The sequence below is a fragment of the Protopterus annectens genome, chromosome 7.part0 (genome assembly GCF_019279795.1).
Source record: "Protopterus annectens isolate FY-2018-M chromosome 7.part0, PAN1.0, whole genome shotgun sequence".
Taxonomy (NCBI): domain Eukaryota; kingdom Metazoa; phylum Chordata; order Ceratodontiformes; family Protopteridae; genus Protopterus; species Protopterus annectens.
In genome coordinates this window covers 1,037,382,132-1,037,407,144 of record NC_056739.1, presented here as the reverse complement: position 1 = coordinate 1,037,407,144, position 25,013 = coordinate 1,037,382,132, and the positions used below count along the sequence as shown (strand labels likewise).

Below are 25,013 nucleotides of genomic sequence, written 5' to 3'. Positions count from 1 at the left end.
CAGGATTTATTGCATGCAGTTGAACAAGTGGGAAAGCGTACTCTGCAATGTGGTTTTGATTCATGAGAGGCTTCTTGTAGAGCCGTAGTTACAGGCTCAGTTATTTGAAGATATGCTTGATATTTACCTGACCATGTTAAAATGAAATGATTGGATGCTCCACTACAGCATGATACTTTGGTGTTAAGGCAGAAGAGGTTTTAAAGAAAATGGAGGATAAAGCAAAGTCAATGCAAACTGTGAAAGATTTCTTACAGTTTCAACCACCTAGATTTAACAGGAACTGGCCTTCAAAATAATTGGTCCTTTCCAGTGTCAGGCCACAGAGAGGCAGGTACAGATGCCCAAGAGGCAGATCTCGGCCCCAAGGCTCCTACAGACCTAAACAATGGAGTGCTTCAGCCCCCAAAGGAGAAGACCAATCACATCCTTATAGGAAACAGTCACAATGACGTCCCTCTACAAATACCAAGCTTTTACCAGTTGACAGCACCTCTAGGGGGAAAACTAGCACTTTTCTCAAAAAATTGGCACATGATCACCCAAGACCAATGGGTGTTGAATATAGTTTAAGGGTACAGGTTCCACTTCCACACGCCTCCAAAACCAAAAGGTATGCCAAACCTGCCACCAAACCAATGGGCAGAGGCACAAAAACAGATTGCAGCTGTTATGGATATGGGAGCTATTCAAAATGTTCCACAAGAAGAACAGAGCCAAGGATTTTACTCGAGACTTTCCCTAGTACCCAGAAAGGACAAAGCATGGAGACCAATACTGGACCTGTCGAGCCTAAATACTTTTCTGGATGTTCCAAAATTCAAAATGTTAACACTACAACTCTTGCCCATGCTGGGCAAAGAGGCTTGGCTAGTTACTTTGGATCTCAAGGAGGCATACCTGCACATCCCAATCAGTCGTGCAGAAGATACCTCAGATTTATAGCCGGCTCTATGCATTACTAATTCTCTGCACTGCCCTTTGGCTTATTTACTGCGCCCAGGGTCTTCACAAAATGCCTGGCACCAGTAATTGCATTTTGCAGACAAAAAGGAATTCAAATATATCCCTACTTGGACGACTGCCTTATTCAGGCAGAGAGAGCAAGGACATTCTTCTAAAGCACCTGGAGTTTGTAAAAAGATTACTAATTTGCCTAGGGTACACAGTAAACTAAAAGAAATCAAAACTAGTGCCCTCTCAAGAGATAATAATCCTGGGTGCAAGCTTAAATACAACTACCCAGATGGCTTATCTCACGCCAGACAAAGGCAACTGACTCATTACTTTCAAATGATGGCAGCAAAGAGCCAGCTCCCTGCAAGACAAATTCTGCAGGCCCTGGGTTTCATGGCATCTTGCATTCTACTAATTCCATATGCCAAACTGCATATGAGGAAACTACCGTGGTATCTAAAAAGTGTTTGGACTCAGCATTGTCACAGCCTGGAGACTATCATAACTAATTCCCCTGCATACAACAGGAGTTTCGATGGTGGGCCCAGGCCTGTCACCACAACAAGGGACAGCCTTTCACTTTACCCACAGCCAGGCAGACAATAACAACGGATGCATCGGATTATGCCTTGGGGGCACAAGGCAGGAAAATGTATTCAGGGCTACGTGGCTCAAGGAACAAATGCATCTTCACATCAAAAAGATGCTAGCTGTACAGAATGCCTTGACAGCTTTCAAGGACCTAGTACATCCAGGACTACTATTAATAAAGATGGACAATACCACAGTTTTGTGGTACATAAGCAAGGGGGCACACATTCCTACCCCCTATGCAGGCAAGCCATGATCTTGTGGAACACTGCACTGACCTATCAAGTACATCTGCAGGCACAGTTCGTCTGCCAGTGTATTTTTTGTTCCTGGCAAGAATTAAGCAGAAATCTCATGGATCCTCACGAATGGAAACTTAAATCCACAAGTCTTCATGATAACGAGGAAATGGGGACGCCCAGACCTAGATCTTTTTGCCTCCCCTCACAATTACCAAATACAGAAATTCTGCACAAGAACTTGTCACTCTCAAGCATGGAAAGTGGATGCTCCATCATTCAGCTGGAAAGGCCTGACATTCTATGCCTTCCCTTCGATGCCTCTTCTTACCAAGGTACTAAGTCGGAGAAGAAAGGCCAAAAATGATCCTGATTGCCCCAGACTGGCCACACCAGCACTGGTACCCAATCTTAGAGCTTGTCTCGAGGCCCAGCTTGGCCTCTACCTCAAATTTCTCCACTTCTGACACAACAAAATAATCAGATCCTGCACAGTCAACTCAGAACCTTAAATTTGGCAGCATGGCAGATAATGTAGCCACTCGGACTGCACCTCTCTCTAAAGCTGTTGCGGATGTCATTTTAAAAGCCAGGAGGCCCAGCACTAGGAAATCTTATGCAGGAAAATGGAAGAGATTCTGTGCTTGGAACCAGGCACAAGGGCTCAAACCACTTGTCCCTAATATACCTCAGATTTTTACAATACCTGAGATGCTGGACAAAGGCTTATCTTTCTCATCAATTAAGATCCATGCCTCTGCCATTTCAGCTCATTACAATACGGAACCTCCTATTTTTTTCACTTCCTCTACTACGACAGTACCTCGGAGGGGCAAAATATACAAGACCACCAAGGAGAGCACCAGTACCAACTTGGGATCTCAACTTTGTTTTAGAAAAACTCACACTGCCTCCTTTTGAACCAGCCAGCACAGCTGATCTAAAATTCTTATGGAAAACTGCTCTGCTCCTAGCAATAATTTCAGCAAGAAGAGTCTGAGTTGCAGGCATTAATGGCTGTGGAACCTTTCATCATTTTTCAACAGGACGGGGTCTCTCTCTTAGGACAAACCCAACATTCATGCCAGAAGTGGTCTCCAATGTGGCCTTGAACCAAACCATTCATTTACCTAATTTCTATCCAAATCCCCATAATAAAGGGGAGAGCGTTCTGCACACTTTGGATATACACAGACAGCTACAATTCTACTTGGACAAAACAAAAGTTTTCAGAAAAACTGAGCAACTGTTTGTAGCCTATGCTGCAGGATCACAAGGAAAACCTATTACAAAGCAGACATTTTCAAAATGGATAGGCCACTGCATCCTTTTTTGTTATGCACAACTTGTCATATCAGTGCCTAAGGGCATTAGGCCTCATTCTACCAGAGCAGCAGCCACTTCAGCAGCTTTTCTCAGAGGAGTACCAACCAAAGACATTTTAGAAGCTGCAACCTGGAGCTCAGTGCTCACTTTCACCAAACACTGCCACTTACCTCTCTACTCTAAGTCTAGGGCAGGCTTTGCCACTGCAATTCTGCAGGGCCTGGTAGCCTCTCCAAATCCAATTTAGACCCAGCCGCCCTACCTCTGCTTTGGGATTCTACCCAAGTGTAATGACTGCAACAGTGAAACACTATGAACATAGTACAGTTGTGTACCTACCATAAATGTAGATGTTAGAGTGTATTCACTGTTGCAGTCCAGGTTACCCACCTACCACCCCCCTTTTTATTGCTGGGACTTTTCTGTACTTCTCAACTCTATACAACCTATGTGATGTATTTGCTTGTAGATGAAGGAAATGTTTATAGTAATATATATGCATGTTTTTTGGCATAACTTTCTTTCCAGCCTTCCTATTTGGGGGCACCAGACATCTGGGGCAAAAAAAACTGAAGAAAATGGCGTCTTTTGCAACTTTTATACCCCTGGCGCACTGACGTCAGGGAAGAGGCAACAGCAACCGACGCCGGACCAAGACTTCTGCTGGCAGGCGACCCGCAGTCGGCCTGAGTTCCAAAGTGTGATGACTTCTACACTCAAATCTACATTTATGGTAGGACACAACTGTACTTTCCGTGCACCATGTATACTTCTAGTCTGGAACCTCTGTCCACATTCCAGTTGGATGTGCCTGGTTAGGTATGTACTGAAGGGGGGCACTGTACTCCATGAGAGATCCGGTGGATGCAGGTTGTGCTTGGTTAGGTATGCTCCAAAGGGGCCACTATACTTCATGATGGGTCAGGTGAATGTGGACTACTGTGAACCATGACCACCTTGGCCATGTCAGTGGGAGACCGACTACTAATTTGCAGGCTTCTGCTATTAGCATTTGATCAGCCAGAGGTCCTTGATATCTGCCTCTACTTCAGAGAAGCAGATGCCAAAAAAACAGTTCAGGACCTATCACTAAACAACTCTGCTTGTTACAGGACTCTGTTGAGGTAGACTCTCCAGTTATAACTTCTTTGGTCCTGTCTGTGAGCCAGTTGGATAAGGTTTTGTACCTAACCTTGAGTTTGTCAGCAGTACAGGAGTATTCCTTGGCCAGGTCAAGGTAGGAAGTGTGAACTGTATTGCCATCATCCATTGCCTTGTTGATCCTCCGAGAAGTCTACCAGATTATGCATGACCTGATCTTGACAATACCAAACTGGGTTTGGTTCAGTTTGACCGAAGATTCTCCCAGAATCTAAAGGGGTTCAATCATGCACCCTTAAACACACTGTTCTAAGAGTCCTGCTGGATGTTTAAAAAAAAATCCTTTTCCTAACACTTTCAGAACTCTCCCAGCAAGAGATAGTGTTACCCAGAGACATCTGGAGAGCTCTGGCGTACCTGGCTTCCTGCATCCTCATGGTCTTCATGGTAGAGCTTCACATGAAGAAGATCCAGTAGTTTCTGAATGTTTTTTGTCAGCACAGAACCATTTTAAACCTCCAGACGAAGCTTCTTCCATGACTGAAAAGGGAAGGGAACTGATGGTGAATAGAAGTTTTCATCTGGAACAAAAGTCTGGGTTGTTATGGGCTCCCTTTTACCCCTCTCCTTAAGATCCCCTTCCCATTTGCCAACCTCCCCCCCAATCAGGTGTCTATCCTAATACTGCTCGGGGGCAGTGTGTGTGGGTTGAGCTCCTGGCCTAAGGTTAGGACATTGGGGCTTGAGTTCTTAAGGCAAGGAAGATCTGATGGCCTAGTCTGACAACCCTCTGACCCTGCGATGGAGGGCAGGACTTGCCCGGGCCAAGAAGAGAGCGAAGCAAATCCTTGGTATTCAGACAGGCAAAGGGCGTCCACAGCAGGAAACTTGCATGAAGTTCTTACTGATAAGTGTAGACCGCAATGGTATTTTGACAACTGTACCTTATACCACTCTCCCACCCACACGGGAGTCTGATATACCACCTGCTCGCACAGTAGTCTGACGTACCACCCACCCCCAGTTCTCCAAAGAGGTGTTGGCCGTAATGGCTGACTCTGACACCACCACCACCTTAAAGGACTTGTGTACACTTAATGCAATGTAGTTTCTCATTTTTTACATCAGCACTAGCAGTGTGAATGTTGGTATGATGTCCTTCATGGATGCATCTGCAGTCATAACAACTGGGTTGTCCTGTCGTCAGGCAGCCCTTGATCGGCAAAGTCCAGGTCGGCGGCTGATGTCGCACTTCACCCGGCGTCATCTCTGCTGGTCTTTGGGTATAAAGGCATCATTTCTTCAGTCTTTCTTGCCGGTCGGTCAGATCCAGAGATTACTACAGACTTCTAAAAGCTAAGTACCCGTTGGGACTCTTTTCTTGCCTCAGCCGATGTCAGAAAAAGTCAATAACTGTTTAACTTGTGGGAAACAAATACCTCATAAAGATTTCCACTCTTACTGTTTGCCTTGTTTAGGCCCAGACCAAGCAGCCTGTTCGTTGCTGAACAGGGATCCTCCGACTACCCAAATTGTTAACCATGGTTAAGCAAACGTGTCTCTGTTTCGAAAACTGATCAGAGTACAGCCGAATCAATGACTACTACTGAGGTTCCGTTACCTTACTTGAATCGGCCTCAGAAATTTTACCTACTACAGTGGTTACTAGTGACTTATCAGACACCATCCCTTTGGATGTCTCTACCCCAGCACGTGCTGCTGCTAGGCCTCCTGCAGCCATGTCTATTAAGGCTAAAGCAGCCAAATCTACTAAGTCAGTGCCTGTTAAACCCCCTCAACCAGGCCCACTTCTAGTTCACAAATGCTTACTCTGGCAGAAGACTTAATATCCGGATCTCAATCTCACCCAGACAGGGCCTCTCAGCCCCAGAAAAGAGACCTAGAGCAGAGCCCCGAGCCTGTGTCCTCTTATTCTGGAAGACTCAGATATTACAGACCAGCCAGAGGCTCCTTTCTCCAATTTTGAGGACTCAGATGCTGAAGAATCCATTCCCACCAGAAGAATTCTCCTTAACCTTACATGCCATGAGAGAACAATTCCAATGGCAGGAACAGGATTTTTCAGACTCCAGAAAAAGACTTAGGACTTTTCTGCACCTACCACAACACAGGCCCTTAGCTATACCTCCTGTCCTCTCTGTTGTGGACGATGCATTTAATGATGTTTGCACTGCACCAGATTCTTTACCTCCAGCACCTGCCAAACCAGATAGATTTTACAGGGTGCCAGACACTCCTCACCTATACAAGGATATCCCAGGGCCCTAAGGCAGTAGCCTCAACCACAGCAAAAACCCTATTCCTTCTGAAAGGGAAGCCAGGTCTTTAGACAGATCCTCTGCTACTCTCTCAGCTAGAGCTTTAAACTGTCAGTTTCACATGATACAATACCAAGAGTTTATGCTTGATCAGTTAACTAAAAAGCTATCCTCTGATGACTCTATAGATAAGAAAAATCTATTAGAAATGGTAAATAACATACAACAGGTTAGTAACCATTCCTTAAAATGTGGCTATGATGCACTGGAGGCTTCATTTAGATCAGCCATGACTGGCACAGTGATAAGATGACATGCATGGTTGAAGGAACAAGTTTTACCGGATCATGTTAAAGCTAAGTTATTAGATGCTCCTATGGATAAGACCAGTTTGTTTGGTACACCTGCCCAGCAGGTAATGAAAAGCGGAAGAAAAGGCAAAATCTGTACAAACGGTTAAAGATTTCTTGCAGGTTCAGCCCCAAGGTTTAGCAGGAACTGGCCTGCCAAAATTGGTCCTTTCCTGACTCCACAAGATCCCAAAGGGGCAGGAATAGGCAGAAATCAGTGGCAAGGTAATAACAGAGCCACAGGCACAGCCACTACCACTACAACAGGGCAATCACAGTGACTTGATTCTAACTCCGCCTGCCAGGGAACAAATAACAGCACCCTTAGGCGGAAAATTAACCTTATTTTCAAAGAACTGGCACTATATCACAAAAGACAAGTGGATTTTGCAAACCATAGACCAAGGTTACCGGTTCCACTTCCACACTATACCAGTCAAAAGAGGAATGCCAAACCTACCTCCAAATCAAAAACAGAAGCTCTACAGCAGATAATGCAATTAACAAAGATGAGAGCTGTGGAAAGAGTACCAATAACAGAACAAGGCAAAGGATTCTACTCCAGACTATTCCTAGTTCCAAGAAAGGAAAAAGTTGGAGACCTATTCTCGAACTGTCCACCTTAAACACATACATCATTGTCCCAAAATTCAAGATGCTGACCCTACAGCAACTTCTTCCCATGCTGGGCAAGGAGTGTTGGCTGGTAACTCTAGTTCTCAAGGAGGCATACCTGCCCCATTTGACCAATTTGCAGAAGATAACTCAGATTTCTTGCAGGATCAGAGCACTATCAATTCTCAGCATTGCCCTTTGGCTTATCTACTGAGTATTCACAAAATGCCTGGCATCAGTAATCGCCCACTGCAGACTACAGGAATCCAAATTTATCCATACCTGGGCGACTGCCTGCTACGAGGGACAACCAAAGCAAGCTGACAACAGATTTACAAAGGGTCATTTACTTGCTACAAGCACTGGGATACACAGTCAATTTGCAAAAATCAAGGCTGATTCCATCCCAAACAAGGACATTCTTGAATTGGACACAGTAAAACAAATGGCATTCCTAACTGCAGAAAAACAAAAGATCTCCCTCTTTACTTCTTGGCACTAACAAACCACAGCAAACTAACAGCAAGAAAAGTTCTGCAGGCCTTGGGCTTCATGGCATCATGCATAATCTTGGTTCCACATGCCAGACTACATATGAGAAAACTACAGTGGTACCTAAAGAATTTATGGTCCCAACACAGGCACAGCCTAGAAGCAGAAATTCCACTAATTCCATGCCTAAAACAGGAGTTCCTATGGTGGGCTCAAGCATGCCAGTCAAACCCAGGCTTACCCTTTCACAAATATCAAGCAAGCCAAACCATCACAACAGACGCCTCAGACCTAGGATGGGGGGCTCACATGCTGGACAAATGCGTGCAAGGATTGTGGACACAGGACCAGCTTCACCTGCACATCAACCTAAAAGAAATGCTGGCAGTAAAACTGGCAATCCAAAAATTCAGACCATTTCTCAAAGAAGGCCATTTGATGATAAGGACAGACAACACCACAGTCATGTGGTACATCAACAAACAGGGAGGCACTCATTCATACCCCCTATGCAGAATGACTTTGGACCTTTGGAACCTGGCGCTCAGCTACAACATCCAGTTACAGGCAATGTTTGTACCGGGAAAGGAGAACACTCTAGCAGACATGTTAAACAGAACCACCTCGGATGCTCACGAATGAATGCTACACCCGGACATCTTCAAGACCATCGCAAAGAAATGGGGAATGCCACAGATAGATCTATTCACTTCCCCTCTCAACCACCAGCTCAAAAAATTCTGCACAAGGACATTCCATCCACTTGCATCGAAAGTGGATTCGCTCTCCTTCAGCTTGGAAGGCCTGACAGCATATGCATTCCCACCTCTTCCCTTGATACACAAGGTATTACTAAAAATCAAGGAGGAACGTCCAAGGATAATCCTGATAGCTCCAAACTGGCCAAGACAACACTGGTACCCATTGCTGAGGAGCATGTCTCGGGACAAAATGTGGTCAATACCCTGATGCCTTTGATGTTAACTCAGAACAACTACAGCATCATGCATCCAAACCTAAAAACGTTGCAGCTGACTGCATGGCACATCACATAGCAGCAACTATTCCAGATCTCCTAAAGGGTTAAAGACATTATCCTTGAAGCCGCAGACCTTCAACAAGAAGAAACTATGCAGGAAATGGAAAAGGTTTGCCATTTGGAGTGCTGAAAGAGGAAGGATGTGTCAAATATAGATATGGCTAACATTCTGGAGTACTTGGCAGAGCTTCTACATACAGGCCTGTCCTATTCCTCCATCAAGATACATGCATCAGCTATTTCAGCAGAATACAGCTTTGATCCACCTGTCTTCTCACATCCTCTACTCAGGCAGTTCCTCAGAGGGATCAAGAATGTAAAACCTCCTAGGAAACCACCACTGCCAGCTTGGGATTTGAACTTTGTGCTAGAAAAGTTGACACTCGCCTTTTGAACCAGCAGCAACAGCAGACCTACAGCATCTTTCATGGAAAACTGCTTTCCTACTGGCAATAACCTCAGCAAGGAGGGTTTCTGAACTTCAGGCCCTAATGGCAGTACAACCCTTCCTAATCTTCCGCCAAGACAGAGTGTCCATGAGGACTAATCCTACATTTATGCCTAAGGTGGTATCCAGAGTGTCCTTAAACCAGGCAATCCACCTACCTACCTTCTTCCCCAATCCACAAAACAGAGGGGAAAGAATGCTGCATACCTTGGATGTACACAGACAGCTACGCTACTACCTGGACAGAACAAAAAGTAACAGAAAAACTGACCAGCTTTTTGTAGCCTATGCAACAGGAAGGGAAGGAAAAGCAATTTCCAAACAGACAATATCCAAATGGATAGGAAATTGCATACGATTCTGTTACTCCTTCCATGGAAAACCAATTCCACAGAACATACGACTTCATTCTACAAGAGCAACAGCCACTACCACAGCCTTCTTACGCTACTTGGACCTCCGTGCATACATTTGCCAAGCATTATAATTTACCTCTGTATTCCAGATCCCGAGCAGGGTTTGCCACTGCTGTACTGCAAGGGATCCTAACACACCATAATCTATTCTTCCTCCTCCCTAGTTGGCTATGGTATTCTACCCAGTTATGACTGCAGATGCATCCATGAAGGACGTGGTACAGTTTTGTACCTACCATAAATGTAGATGTCCGAACTGAATAGCATCTGCAGTCACTCCTCCTTCCCTCTGTGGTACTCCTAGGGTATTTACCCTCCTAATAGCTAGCTGGTGGGAGTCTTTATGGTGTATTTGTTTGTATATATGTACATACATGCTTATTTTTGTGTTTGCCTTCTATCCTTTGGGGAACATTGGCATTTTACCCAAAATTTAGCCTTCCAAGAGGGCAACTGGCATCTGGGGCAAGAAACACTGTAGAAAATGGCGTCGGCTGATGCCTTTAAACCCGAACCAGCAGAGATGGTGAAGTGCGACATCAGCGGACCGGACTTTGGAATCCGGCCGACCGAAGGGCTGCCTGACGACAGGACAAACCCAGTTGTTATGACTGCAGATGCTATCCAGTTCGGACATCTACATTTATGGTAGGTACAAAACTGTACTTTTCCTACCATAAGCACACCTCTTCTGGGCACTTCAGCTGAGATTAACAGTGTGAACACTGCATATGTACGAGTTTCATACCACTTTTGTCAAAGACCTGTTTGCTGACAATATTGATTACTGTTAGTTACTTTACATACTTGTGTATCCATTTCCAAATATTTTTCATAGTGTAAATATTAAGGACCTGTTGCTCAAGATGTCAGGGTTTCTGTTTTAACTTCATACCCAACAAACATTCTGTGCATCATAATGAAATTCTCAAGTTTCAGAGGTTTTGAATGTAGGATCTAATGATAATCTTCATTCATGACGAATGGGTCTCTGTTCCATCGGAACAGACTCTGCCGTTACAAGCCCACGCCAGCCAAAAAACTCAAGATAAGATTACCCATAGTGCCCCTCCTAATCTCCCCAGATCTCGTTTGCTGCATTGTTTCAAGACGTCAGGCCAGCTAAGTAATTTTTCAGTAATTTCTTCAACATTTGGGATTTCTCTGTCCTAATCCTTTGTTTATCTAGTCGTTTAGGTGTAGTTCCCCCTGTGTGTGAGTTTTTCCCTGTTTTCTTGCCGTTTTTGGTATTTCTTATTACTGTTGGTGGTGCAGGGCCTTCCCTTACCTCTGTAGTAGTTTTCTAATACCATCGGTGTTTCCTCCTTTCCCTACCTTTTTTATCTTGTGGGTGTACTTTAATTACTATCATTGGCAACTTTAAAAAAAAAAGTGAGAAGCTTTCTTTTTTTCCCTTGTCTGTGTTGTACAGCTTTAACAGGATTTTTATTATGCTTTTTTCCACTATATATTGTGGATTGTAGACTGTTGGAGTTTTTAATATACCAGATAAAGGCACAACAGGTTTCAAACAGTGTTATAAATGTGGTAGGAGGATGCCTAACTCTGATGGGCATCTTTCCTGTGTCTATTGCCTAGGTGTACCCCACTTAAAAGTTCAACCTTCGTGCGAGCTCTGTAAAGGCTTTAGTGCCCATATCTTAGCTGAGTGCAAGAATAAGTTGATATTAGTGTCTTCTAAAAAACCCTTTTTTGGAGGCTTTATCTGAGGCTGAGGTCTCAATCCCTCCCAACAAAGACTCGCAAAGAAGCCAAGTCAGTACCATTTTCTCATTCTCTGGAAATGAAATCCACTAAGGCCCAAGTTTGTATGGAACCGAAATCAAAACAGGCAAAATTGACTTCTGCGACAATCTTGGCACCAGAGCCTAAAACTCAGTCCATGGTGCTGTCTTGTCCATGAAACAGGACAACTTCCCCACCTATAGTACTGACCACTTCCATGGTGCCGCACAGTCTCCGGCACCAAAAACACTCCTTCAGTACAGGTCACTGCACCCCCAAACAACCTTCTGGTCTTGACCACAGTGCCCTACAGTTCTGACTCTAGGTCATACATGATATTCCAAGTTTATCAGTCCATTTCTTGGACAACAATTAAGCCTATTTCTTGATCGGCCTGAATCTCATCCCAACTCCATCTAAATCTTTCCTCCCACCCAGAGCCGAGGAATTTTCTCCCCAGACTCCCAGTGTATATTCCTCCAACCACATTGTAGGTAATAGAGTCCTCTGTGCCAACGCCGATCCTGGTTCCAACTCCTTTGGTTCCACTGGTAGATCTTGCCATGTTTCTGGAGCCTACCCTGTGGACCACAACTCAATCGGAGCCGACCCACCCTGAAGACCGTGACTGGTCTGTCGGCACCATGACTCCTAGTATGGCACCTATTTTTTCTACGGCAGTCTACAGTTCCAGTTGAATTGACAGCTCCAAGTCCTCTCGAGGCTCCTTCCCTGGGGGCAGGTTCGTCAGAGCAGGGTGTGACCCCGGTTCTGAGGTTTTCTGCCTCTGTTCCGGGCTCCCATCCCTCTTTGGGCAGGCCTTCCTTCCAAATTATGGAGAGTGCACGCTCCTCAGCAGGTTCACAGCTTGTTCCTTTGGCACCTGAATGCCACATATACATGTTCTCTGGTCAGCAGCTGACAGTCCATTACGCTGGGACATCGGGCACAGGAAGCTCAAGATACCCTATTGCATTGCACCCTTTCTGTGGATTCTCCTTCAGATGCCCCCTGAAGAGCCACCCCTTAAGTGATCATGCAAGAGGAAGAACGTGGATTCCCCTGAGGAATCCCTTACTGAAGATGCAGATTACGATGGGGGAAGGGACACCACGGTCGACCTCTGTGGATGTCTTCTTTGGAGACTTACTAGAAATCTTAAAGCAGTGGGGTGACTAAGCCCATCAACCCTTCCTCTGAGGAATCTGTATTCTTGCATGCTTTTCTTACTCTACCTTCTAATTCCTGAGTGACCCTAGCTGCAGATGAATTGGTCTAGCTCATCGTGCAGGGCACCTGGAAGAGTCCTGACACCATTGAGCCAATTCCTCTGAGACCGGACAAAATACTGTCCCCTCCAGAGGATCACCCTCATTGGTCCAAAGGCTTTGCCACTAGAAAGGAACTTGCTGAGGAGAGTACTGCTGTTCATCCTCCAAACAGGGATTCTCTGATTATGGACAGACTAGGGAAGTGGGTGTTTGCCTCATCGACCTCCAGAGGGACCCGATCATACAACTCTCAGGAACATTAGCAGGAGCTGTGTCTGAGGTACGTGACAGTTGCCTCACAGCTTGCCACCCTGGAATCCATATCCAATTCATCCATGTGGTTGATTTCTCATGCTACTGTGGGTACAGATATTGTCATGAGACGTTATGCATGGATGTGCTTGACTTTGCAGACCCTTTCAAGTCTTCCTTTAACTCTCACTTTGATACTTCCTGTCTTTTTGGCCCAAAGGTTAGAAACATTAGCCAGGTGTGAAAATGACGGCAAGACCTGGTCTGTTGTGGATGTACATTTTAACACTCCCAGACGTTCCTACTCTAGGAATCAGAGAAGTGGAAAGATGTGGTTCAGAAATTCCAAAGGGCCTTTCCACGACACGTGGTGAATTTTCCCCCTGGGGGGGGGGGGACCTCATCCAGAAGGCACCCTTCCCGAGGCAGAGGGGGTACGTGTAACTAGGGGTGCAGAGATTTTTTTCCTTCTCTGGACAGCCCTACCAGCGCTCCTGAAGAGTGGTCCAGTTACTTGCCTCGAAGTAGTCAGGGGACGATTTTCTCTGCACCACTTAGCTTCTCATTCCATAATGAGACCCTCATTCCTGTCGTAGCAGAGATTTTCAGTTGCTGGGTAGCCTTGCTGCGAACTATTCGTGTCACCCACAAACACAGCAGCTACTTTACCCTAATTCCCCCTCAGGGAGATTCCCAGAGGGACAGTCTAGTACACGATTGTCCCACGGGACTTCTTTTTATGCCTTTACTCTTTCCTCTGATCCCACAATTTCTAAAGAAAGCTTTTTGGTTGAGAAGCAAAGTAATCCTCATTGCACCCTATTGGCCCCAACAAGTCTGGTTCCCTTTCCTTTGTCCTCACCTGGTTCACTGACCATGGAGTCTGGGTCCAACTCTAGGATTACTGTCACATCCACAAGGATTGATCCATCCAAACCTGTCAAGCCTCAAGCTGACAACTTGTTTTCTCCACTTCCAGTAATTACCAGGCAAAATAATCTGTCTTCCCCTGTACGAAAGATTCTTCTGGCTTCCCATAAATATTTATCTTGGCAAATAGATTCATATTTTAGCATCGAAAAAGAACTTGGTCCCCCTTTTCAGCTTCAATTAGTTTGGTTTTGGAGTATTAAATCTCCATTCGGAAGCTTCAGCTTCTACTATTAGCATCCACTTAGCAGCTATCTCAAACTTTCACAATGCTTTCCAAGATTCCTCTTTATCTCACCATTTCTGTAAAACATTCTTGAAAGGAGTCGCACACTTCAAACTGCCCTTCAAAGAGCCGATTGAACCTTGGAATTAGATGCTGGTCCTACCAACTTTGACTCCTCCTCCCTTTGAGTCTGCTGCCACTTGCCATATGAAATTTTTGTCTTGGAAAACTTTATTCTTGGTAGCAATTACCTCAGCAAGAAGAATATCAGGACTACAGGCTTTGTGCGTGAAATGCACTTAGTTTTCCACAGTGTGTGTCACTTCAGACTAACCCGTCCTTTCTACCCAGAGTTGTTTTGGAATTGAGCATTAATCAAGCCATTGACCTGCCATTTTTCTTCCCAAATTTTTCTAGTAAAGGGATGTACATAGACAATTGTACTTCTACTTGGATAGGACTAAATCGCTACGTTTGTGTCCTTTTCAGGACCCAAGTTGGTAAAACCTGTTACTAAAGTAACTTTGGCAAAATGGCTGAGACTGTTTCTTTTGCCTACCAGCAAAACCAACCAACTAAAATCAAAGTGCATTCGACCAGATCAGTTGCTTCAGTGGCTTTTCATTTCCAAGCTTCCATGATTGACATTTGCAGCCACATGGCCTACTCATACCATCACTCTTTACAAATTGGACTTTGTCTACAAGGGGAGTGTCCTTTGTCTCAATGGTGCTTAGGCATATCCTTCCATAGGGCCTCCCAGGAAGTAAAGTAGCTAGGGACTCTGTCCCATCCATCATGAATGAAGATTAACATCTGATGAAGTTATGTTCTTACCATAACGTTCCATCTGTTGATCTTCACTGATGACATCTCATCCTCCTAGTCCACTTTCCTTTCTTATGGGCAAGCTCAGTCTGAGGAGATAAGGGGTACTACGGGTAATCTTAGGTTGAGTTTTTTGGTTGGCACAAGCTTATTTTAACTGCAGAGTTTGTTCAGAGGACTGAACCAAGACCCATCAGAATGAATGAAAATCAGCAACACAGATGGAACGTTATGGTAAGAACATCTTATTTTCCGCCTTGAGATTGAAGAAGTGAGTGAGACTTGTTTTGATTTTGCATTAAACTGTTTAGATGAACGGTGCATCTTTCTTTTAGGTGCTGCAATGGGAGGTGTCAACAGCATGGCTATGGGAATGGGTATGGGCATGGGCATGGGTACCAACTTTAGTCGAACTATGGATATGGATCGTGGAATTTCAAGTGGCTTTGGTACAACTTCTCAAACCAGCACAACAAGAGCTGGCAATAAGGGATGCCAGATTTTTGCAAGAAATGTAAGTAATTGATTTTAATATTCAATTATATTATTAAAGCTATTTAGCATAAGCAAAGGTTAACTCTTGTTTTTCTTCCACTTTTTTAGCTTCCTTTTGACTTGACCTGGCAAAAGCTGAAAGAAAAGTTTAGTCAGTGTGGTAAGTGGGACTTGTTTAGCTTTGAATGATCACTGTATGCAGCTGTCATAGATGTAAGATATTCATATCGAATTTTGTACAGTCCTTAGTAATTTTGATGCATTTGTGTTTTGTAAATTAGTAGGTATTTGAATTTTTTGCAACAAATAGTGATCTTAGTGAGGTGTAGGAGTCTGCTGTAGCGCTTTGTTACTGGTTTAGCAGCAACCCTGTAAGTCATGTTTTTGCCAATTGTAGGAGCCGCAGTATTGACACTATTTTATTGGGTCCCGTTCAGTCAGCATTTCAGAATGTCTAACTTATGGTCAAGTCCATATGATCAGATTTCTGAAGTCAAAGCTTTTTTGTAAGGAAATCGTGGTGCATTGGGGATCAGGGAATTTATCCTTTTCCACACTAATGCCAGTTTCTATATTTAATATTTGTTGACTGGGAAAGTCCGACTAAGACGTAGCCTATTTTCAGCGGAGGCCCAGGGAGGAATGCTCCAGGCGCATGTCTTGAATGTGTGAGAGGAAACCCACACGAACACTGGGAGGGTATACAGACTCCGCACCGAAGGCAACTCTGTCATTAATTGAACCAGCGAACCTCTTGCTGTGAAGTGACCATGTTAACTGCTGCACCACTGCGTCACCCAAGTGGTATATTACATATACAGGGGATGTGGGAGATGCAGGGGTCCACCCCCCAGAAATGTAGATTTTTAATCTGATGTCTATTTTCATTCATTCCTCAACATTTAGGTTTGGAACAGACTTGAGTGTTTTTCCAGCTGATGGTCACTAGAACTTTCGAGCTCCTCCCTTACCCGTAATGCTGTACCCAGTTTACATACCTCTGATCTTGTTTGTTTGCCATTTTTGTGTATGGACAAGGTTGCTGTGAGCTCTCTAGCATTAGTAGTGTCTTTTCAGATAAGTGATAGCTTTAAGTGACTAAATCCTTTATTTCAAATTTATAATATTGTATATTCTCTCTCCTTTTCTCATGTTGCAGTATTGGGTTATTTTCTGCTTACTACCCAAACTGTCCTGCCAGTATACAAAAGCTTCTAGTCACTGCTAGGTACGTAGGATGTCTGACGTTGGCTAAGGGAGTGTGGGACATAGTGACATCTGCACATACCATTTCTTAAAACTTCTCTGCCGCCAGTCTAACGTTAGCTGTTCCTGCTGTCCCGGCTTTCAGATTTTCACATTTAAAGAGAACTACCCCATTGGGGCAGTTTCTTTTGGGTTACTTGATGTCTGTTTAGGTTAATGTCATCCAGGAAAGGAAAGTGCAAATGCGGTTGTCAGATCCCCCATAAGGACACCCACGAGCTCTGCCGTTTCTGTTTACAGCCGACTTATGACCATAAAACCAGCAGTTTGTCAGCCTTTTGTACCCAAGCCACTCTGCAGCTGTCTGCACGCCCTCAACATTTATTTGGGAAAACCAGCATCTCAAACACTTGGTGCTAGCTATGGAAGGGACATCCGATCAGTCCGTCAAGCCACCTAGAAAGAAGGCCAAAGTTTCTGGGCCTGAATCTGCTGCTGCACCTTCTCCACCAGATATCCTTTCTGTGGCCGACATTGGCCTGAAGGAATGCTCTAAATCCACTGATATGGTTATAGTTGGTACCGTTTAGGAAGATGCAGAACCGAGAGTGGTAGGCATGTCCGTGGAATTTTCGCAGACTGCTACTGACATGGGGAAACCTCTGATTGTACTGGCTGTCCAGACCGGTCCTTCCATGATTACAGAGCTTAGCGAATTAGGCTGCTCTCTAGGCCTTCCCTGAAAGGGAAAATTAAGACCAAGCATGTTTCATTCCCTTGCAGACTGGTAACAGCCTTCAGAGTTTAATGTATTCATGGCCATAAGGCCTGCTGTGCCTACCTCCCCACCAGTTGCTTCTCCACTAATTAGCTGTAGGCCTCAGACTGAAGACATCCCTCAACCTGAAGCTGAGGATTCCTCTGACTCTTCAGAGGACTCTTTCTTGTGTGTCTCAGTTGCCTTCTGCCTTTGGTAATGCTTTCCCAGAGGAGGATTCTACCTGGGCATCCTCCCCAGGTGAAGATCTTGCCTTTGGGGAGACCATCTCTAAAATGAGGGAGTTCTTTAAGTGGGATTCAACTGAGATGTCAAAGGTCCAGAAAAGATATGCCGTCCTGCAAATGGGCACTCCTGCTTCTTCAGCTGTTCCATGCGTCTTGCCAGCCTTTTTGGATGCTTTCTTTGCAGCCTCTGTGAATCCTGATTAAATTCTTATCAAATGCCTTGTTGATGACCCTGGCACTGTCTGTCTCTGCTGATGCACCTTCCAAACTGCTTCCTTCCACGTCTGTACTCCCTACAGACAAGGACAGTAAGGCTATGGAGCATATTGGCAAAAAAGTATATATGTCTTCTAGTGTGGCCTTCAGGGCAGTTAATTACTAATTGCAAAGTATGCCCTAGCTCTGTTGACCCAGGACACAAAGCTGTTGTCAGACCACCTTGACTCTCCTAAGGCAAAAATTTCTAGCCGCCTTTCCCAGTTTTCACAGATCACAAAGGCCTTCAGTCAGATAGTTATGATGCTGCTGAAGCTTCTGCAAGATCTGCTGCATCTGCTTCTGTCTTAAGATATTCTTGATTAAGATTGTAGCCTTTGCCGAATGACTTTTGCGACAAAAGTGTCTGAGTTATTCAGAAGTCTACAACAAAAGGGGGAAATGCTACAGGACAAAGCACTTGTATCTCCTATCTCCAAATTTCACAGGAACTGCCCCTCCAGACCTCAATTTATCAAAGCATTCTGCCCCACCACCTCTTTCCAGGGGCAGAAAGAGCATCGGGAAGCAACGGCCTCCTTCCAGACCTGCTCAGACCCCTGCCCAGAAACCTCGGCTTCAGGACAGGACAGGTAGATCTGCCTTTGCTGCCCAAACCTCTCTCATTCCCCTGTCCTTAAGGTGCTCTCACTGTCTTCCAGTTTGGAAAAGAATTAACTCAGACCGGTGGGTCTTGGCCATTATAGAAAAAGGTTATATGTCCTTCTATTCCTATGTTGCAGTATTCATACTGTGGGATTTCCAGCCCTTGGGCGATCTGATATCGGCTGCATTACAAAAGCTTAATCCTGGCTGCTGTACGTGCGTGGGATGTCGCACGTAGGTCCATAAACCAGATGCCAGATGCTGTAAATATGACGTCTGCACGCACAGACCTCAGAACTTTTCAGCCGCAGACTTGTGCTTTGACTCTTCCGCTTCTTAATCCAGAGACTTCCAAAAAAGATAAGTACCCCATTGGAGTTTTCGTTTTACTACTTGAGCTTGGCTGCTGTAGATTTTGTTTCAGATATTTAGTCGATGTCTGAAGAAAAAAAGGAAATGTAATTGTGTGGGCATCAGACGCTGCATAAGGATTCACACGACATGTGCGTGTTTTGCTTGAGTGAGGAGTACGACCATAAGGACTGCTCCATTTCAGTTATTTGTACCAAAAACCCTTCACAGCCATCTGGCAGCTAAAATTTGTATTTTTGAGATTTAAAGATTGATGCGCCTTGCTCGCAGGATGGATCCCGAGTCGGCCACCCAATCCGAACAACCGTGGAGGAAGGCCAATGTTGCCAGGCCTACTCCCGTTGCTGCTCTGCCATCGGACGTCCTGCCGACTTTCAATTTTAGGGGCACAGGGACAGCTGATTCTTCCGTCAGCTTCTGCTACTCTGGAAGAGGCTATTACTGCAACTACGTAGAGCACATCAGTGAAGCAGGCCAGATGCCAGCCTCACTGGTCTAGGGGGAACCAGTACTTGGTTGGCTGAGACTCCTCCTGCTCCAATCCAGACCTCTGTTTCTAGGCCAACTTTTAAGCCAATGCCAACTAAAAAAACAAAAAAAAAAAACACTAGCCCTATGCCTTAAGCTACTCCAGATTGGCAGATGTTAAATTCCTTGCTACAGGCCTTTAGGCCTACATGCCCTGCACCTACAGACATTCCAGTGCTGAGCCCTAGCCCAGCCTCTGCTTCTCTCCCTTTAATCACTACTCAGCAGAGAGAAGAACCTGAACAATATAATTCCTCTCTTGAGGAATCTGTCTCACATTGCTTCTCTTGTGGACTATTGCTCCCAGACTGTATTGAGGGTGATTCTCTTCCAGAGGATATTTCCTTTGGGGGAAACCACATCAAAATGAAAAAGTACTTCAAGTGGGATGCTACTTTGACCAATACAGAGAAGATATTTTGAGCTTCTGCAGTTAAAATCTCCCTCCCCCTCAGCTCTTCCCCCAGTTCTACCAGCCTTTCTGGGCGCCTTTAATTCAGCCTCGAAGAATCCAGATCCTCAACCACCTGCCCCTAAAAGGCTGGATACATTTTATAAAGCTCTAGATAAACAGAAGTTTCTAGTGAAAACCTCCCTTGGGTAACCCTGCAGTCAACTCCTGACAGACAATCTAGGCAAGTATTCTCTGCTTTCCTTTTTCTCACAGATGAGGACAGCAAGACCATGGACAGAATGGGTAAAAAAGTATATACTTCCTCCACCTTGGCCTTTAGGGCTGTAAATTACCAAACAGACATGGTAAAATATGCGTTACTTTGTTTCCTAGTCCACCTTGCTAGCTTCTACCCCTGACTCTCACAAAAAGTGACATTGCTTCTAAACGGTATGTAGCTACTCAAGTAGCCAGACACTCTAAGTGCAGTTGTGTTGCAGCAGGAGCACCAGCCAGGTCTACGGCATCCGCATATATCTTGCGTAGATATTCCTGGCTATGCCTCCAACCTCTACCAGAGGACTTTAAATCCAAGATAATGGATGCTCCACTAGACCGCAATCTCTCTGGTAAGATTTCAGCCGAACTTTTAAAAAATCTGCAAGAGAAAAGTAAAGAGCTTAAAGACATCAAGCACTTGCTGTGGTCCCCCTTCCCCAGATACTACAGGAACTACCCTAAGACTTTTGTAAGAAGAACTCTGTCTACATCATGTCGTCCTTCCTCTAGACCTTGTAGAGGGTCCAGGAGATTCTTACTCCAGACCTAATTCCAAAAAAAAAAAAAACTTAAGGATAAAGACAGAGACAGACCGCATAGATCCAAAATTGCTGACACTTCCGTTAAGTTGGTCGCCAGTCTGCCCTCACAGCCCCCGATACCGGCGTCTACAGATTTGCAGGCCTCTGGTGAGACCCATTTGGAGTCCGGTATACTGTGAGATGCTTCGACTATGGAACTTGCAGATGTCTCTACCTTGGATGGGTCTGAAGTTGCTGTGCAGGCATTGGCTTCTGAGGGTGTATTCCGATCTACTGATGTTCGTATTAAACAGACAACTTTGTTTTTAGTTAAAACTAGAGAGTTTCTCAGGCCCAGCGTTCACACTATGCCTAGAAAACAGACTACCAATGTGCATGCTCTCGCTCCCATGCCATAAAAACAAATGCTTAGAATGGCGGAAGCCAGCCTTCCACTGCTAAAAGACAAAATTAAATTTCCTTCTGATTGTACAGACCAGGAGTCATATTACTCTGACCCTTCTGATTTACCAGGACATAGCCTTATCTACCTATGAGGATTCAGATGCAGAGAAATCCATTCCCTCTGCCTCCCCTCCAGAGGATTTCTCTTGGCAAAACATTGCATACCTTAAGAGAGCATTTCCACTTTGAATGCCGGGACTATCCTCAGTCCAAAAAGACTCAGAATTTTTGATTTACCTCAGCACAGGCCTCTAGCAATACCCCCTGTCCTGGATATTGTAGAGGTTTTTATGGAATCCAGTCTTACTCCTGACACTTTACCACGAGCCCCCTAGAAAAACTTACAGTACTACAAAGTACCTGACTCTCTCAAATTTCTTTAAGAATCCTACTTCGAATCCATAGACCATTACCCAGAGACCCTAAAGGCATTAGGGCTATTACAGCCAAAAACCCTACCCCTTCAGACAGGGATTCAAGAGCTTTAGACAGATGGGGTAAGAAGGTATACCTCTGCAACTCTTGCCATCACGGCTTTGAATTGTCAGTTTCACATGTTGAAGTACCAGAACATATGGAACTAATTGAATAAAAAATGGCGTTGCTTCCAGATTGTGCAGAAAATAGTGTGAAGTTGTTCTATCTCGCCGATGTTATGTGATCCTATCTCGCCTACATTCTGTACTGATGGGCTCGGAGCCGATCCCTCGGCTCCGACTCGGCACGCTATGCTATAGAGTGAGGCCTCTTATTGGCTGAGCTATTTCTTATCCCAGGATGCACCACCACTAATCCCCCAGATCTCGTTTGCCGCTTACAAGCTAAGACGTGGTCTCAACTTGGCTGGGCTAAGTACTAATTTATTTAGACTTTTCCTGTCAGGAATTTGCTCATTTTCAACCCAAAAGCTGTTTTAACAGCTATTGTTGTGATACGTGTGTGTATTTGGTGATTTTGTTGAGAAATTTGTCTTTCGTTAAGGGAAGGTTTCCCGTTTTAGTTAGAGGGGCCTTCCCCTTTTTGCTATTCTCGCGTTTATTTGTGGGTCAAGTACCCGTTTTAGTTAGAGGGTCTTGACCCTCTCTTTCTGTGTTTTTCTTGTGCAACTGTGTTATTGTGTCAAAAAAAAAAAAAACTTTATTTTGAACTTAAACTAGCTAGTTTTTGGTGTTATCTTAGATAGCTGTTATTTCTCTTTAGTCATGTCCAAAGAGCATAAACCCTCCGGGTTTAAAAAATGCACGAGGTGTGGTTTTAAGATGTCCATAACGGATGACCACTCCTCGTGCGTTTATTGTTTAGGCGCCAAGCACCTACAAGAAGCATGTAGCGTGTCTCACGCCTTCTCATCAAGGGTTTTCCAGGAGAGGAAAAACAAATTAATCCTTAAGGGGCTAATTAAGCCATCCTTCGAGGAGGCTTTATCTTCTCCCTCTCCTTCAAAAAAGAAGAAAGCGTCTGCTCCGACCAGTCAGTCGGAACCGACTGCCAAAAAACCTAGGCAGACTTCTCCATCGGCTCCACGGACTTCGGAGCCGAGGGCGGAACGGTCTGCCTCGATGCCTCCAGTCTCGACCCCTCTGGTTTCGGAGCAGAGGACTGGGGCATCGAGGTGGAGTCACCTTCATGGGCCCCACTGATATTGGAGCCGATGAGGGTTGCCGGCTCAGACTCTTCCCCTTCGGAGCCGAAGTTCTCATCGGCACCGAGGGAAATTGCCTTGAGATCTCCCTCGGAGCCGATAGTTATAGAATCCATTCGGAGCCGGTCCCCTAGTCCTTTGGAGCCGATGGAGAAATCGGTTCGGACCCAATCGGTATCGTCCAGATCATCCAAGATGTCTGATTCGGACATCGACAGGGGTGCTCCTAAGACTCTTCCAGTCTCCGGTGTTCCAAAAGTTAGTTTCGGCTCCAGCCCATTCGGCTTTGGAGCAGATGGTCCACCTTGCTACAATGGTTCCTCCTCCAACAGCCACGGCACCGTTGGAGCCGGTGCTGGTGGAACCGGTGGAGGTTTTAGGGTCGGGCCCGACCCTTACTCCAACTCCGGCTCTTGGGTCGGAGTTCGATCGCTGACTTCTTCCGTCGGCCCCGGGGATGCTTCGGGACTGATGTTTTCGGTCCCAAGTCTTCCTCTCGGTGCGTCGGCTGCGGGGGTGCAGTCTACCGTCGTGGCCACGGAGGTGGGACCCTCCCAGTATTCTGGTGGTCCCGCCTTCAGGGCTATGAGGAGTGCGTTAGCCAAATCATCTTTGGCTTCCTCCACGGTCTCCCCAGCTCCTTCCCTGCATACCGAGACTGGGTCTTTGGCAGTCCCCCTGTCGTTAGACAGCGGAGCCCCGGGGCCTGAGGTTACCCCCACTGGGGTTTCCCCCCCTCCTCGAGGTCCTTCTGAAGCTTCTTCGGAAGAACCCCCCCAGGAAAAGATCCTGGAAGCCCTTAAACAACGAGGCGGCTGGCAGTCCAAACCCCCTTCTGCTGATGAGTCGTGTTCCTTAAGGCCTTCGGGGCTCAGCCCTCCGCCTCCTGGGTGTCTCTGCCCTTCGACGAGCTCTTGGATTTTATCTGTCGAAGGGCGTGGGAACACCCAGACTCTGTGGAACCGGTGCCTTCTCGTCCGAATAAGTTCCTCTCGGCACCCCCTGAAAAAGAGTTTCTAACTAAAGGTGTGGCTGTAGATGCTTTGGTGGTGGCATCTGCTACCCAGCAAGATGTAGCAGAGGCTTCGACGTCCGTCCATCCTAATAAGGAGTCTAGGAGCATGGATCGGTACGGAAAGCGCACCTTAAGTTCAGCGGCCTTTACATTAAGGTCCTTGAACTACCTTACGCACTTTACTAGATTTCAGAGGGATCTGATTAAAGAACTTTCCGATACCCTCTTGGGTAACCTGCCTGAGGAGCTGTCCCAGACGGTTGGCTCTCAGCTGGCTACATTGTCGTCCATTTCAAACTCGTCCATGAGGCTCATTTCTTATGCGGCCGAAGGGGTGAGTAGAGCGGCGGGTACAGGCATTGCTCTACGGAGACAAGCCTGGCTCCGCCTGTGTCATTTCGCGGAGGCCTTTAAGTCTTCCTTCGCTGACGCCCCCTTTGATGGGTCCTCGCTGTTTGGACCCAAGGTAAAGGACACACTGACCCGCTGCGAACAGGAGGGTAAAACTCTGACTGCCGTAGGGGCACGATTTTCCACTCCCTTTCAGCCTTATCCCAAGGCTAAAAGAGGAGGGAAAATGTGGTTCCATAGATCTCAGAAGCCTTACCCCTCTCAGCAGGAGGATCCCCCTTCCAGAGGCAGGGGAGGGGGAAATTCTTCCGGAAGATGCTGTCCCAGAGGCCCTCCCAACACTGGAGACCGCGAGTCCTTTCGTGGCTCTTCAGCCTTTCACAGTCCCTGAGGGATTGCCCGACTGTGCAGCTCCGGAGCCAGTCGGGGTCTTTCAAGCACCTAAAAGCCTGGGAAGGTATCACTCAGGATCGATGGGTGCTTCGAATTATCGCCGGAGGTTACACCATCCCTTTCTCTCACTCTCCACCTCAGTCCAAAAAAATCCCGGACCCGCCACCCAGTCAACGGGATACTGCAGCCTCAGAAGTTTCAAAGCTGCTGCAAAAAGGAGTCCTCCAACCGGTCCCCGCAGACCAGATCGGATTAGGAACTTACTCACGATTCTTTTTGGTGCCAAAAAAGACCAGGGACTTGAGGCCCATTTTGGACCTCAGCATTCTAAACCGTTCAGTCAGAAAGTCCAAGTTCCAAATGGTCACCCTACAAACCAT

General features: G+C 45.8%; 1 protein-coding gene across 2 annotated transcripts in view; it reads left to right on the top strand.

Annotated features, from left to right (window-relative positions):
* Positions 1-25,013, top strand: part of MYEF2 (myelin expression factor 2) — a 534,185-nt gene that overhangs the window by 463,876 nt on the left and 45,296 nt on the right. For both annotated transcript variants that reach the window (XM_044077583.1, XM_044077582.1), the window contains exons 15-16: positions 15,442-15,620; positions 15,710-15,761. In XM_044077583.1, coding sequence (XP_043933518.1) covers positions 15,442-15,620; positions 15,710-15,761 — 231 coding nt within the window. The remainder of the gene's footprint in view (positions 1-15,441; positions 15,621-15,709; positions 15,762-25,013) is intronic.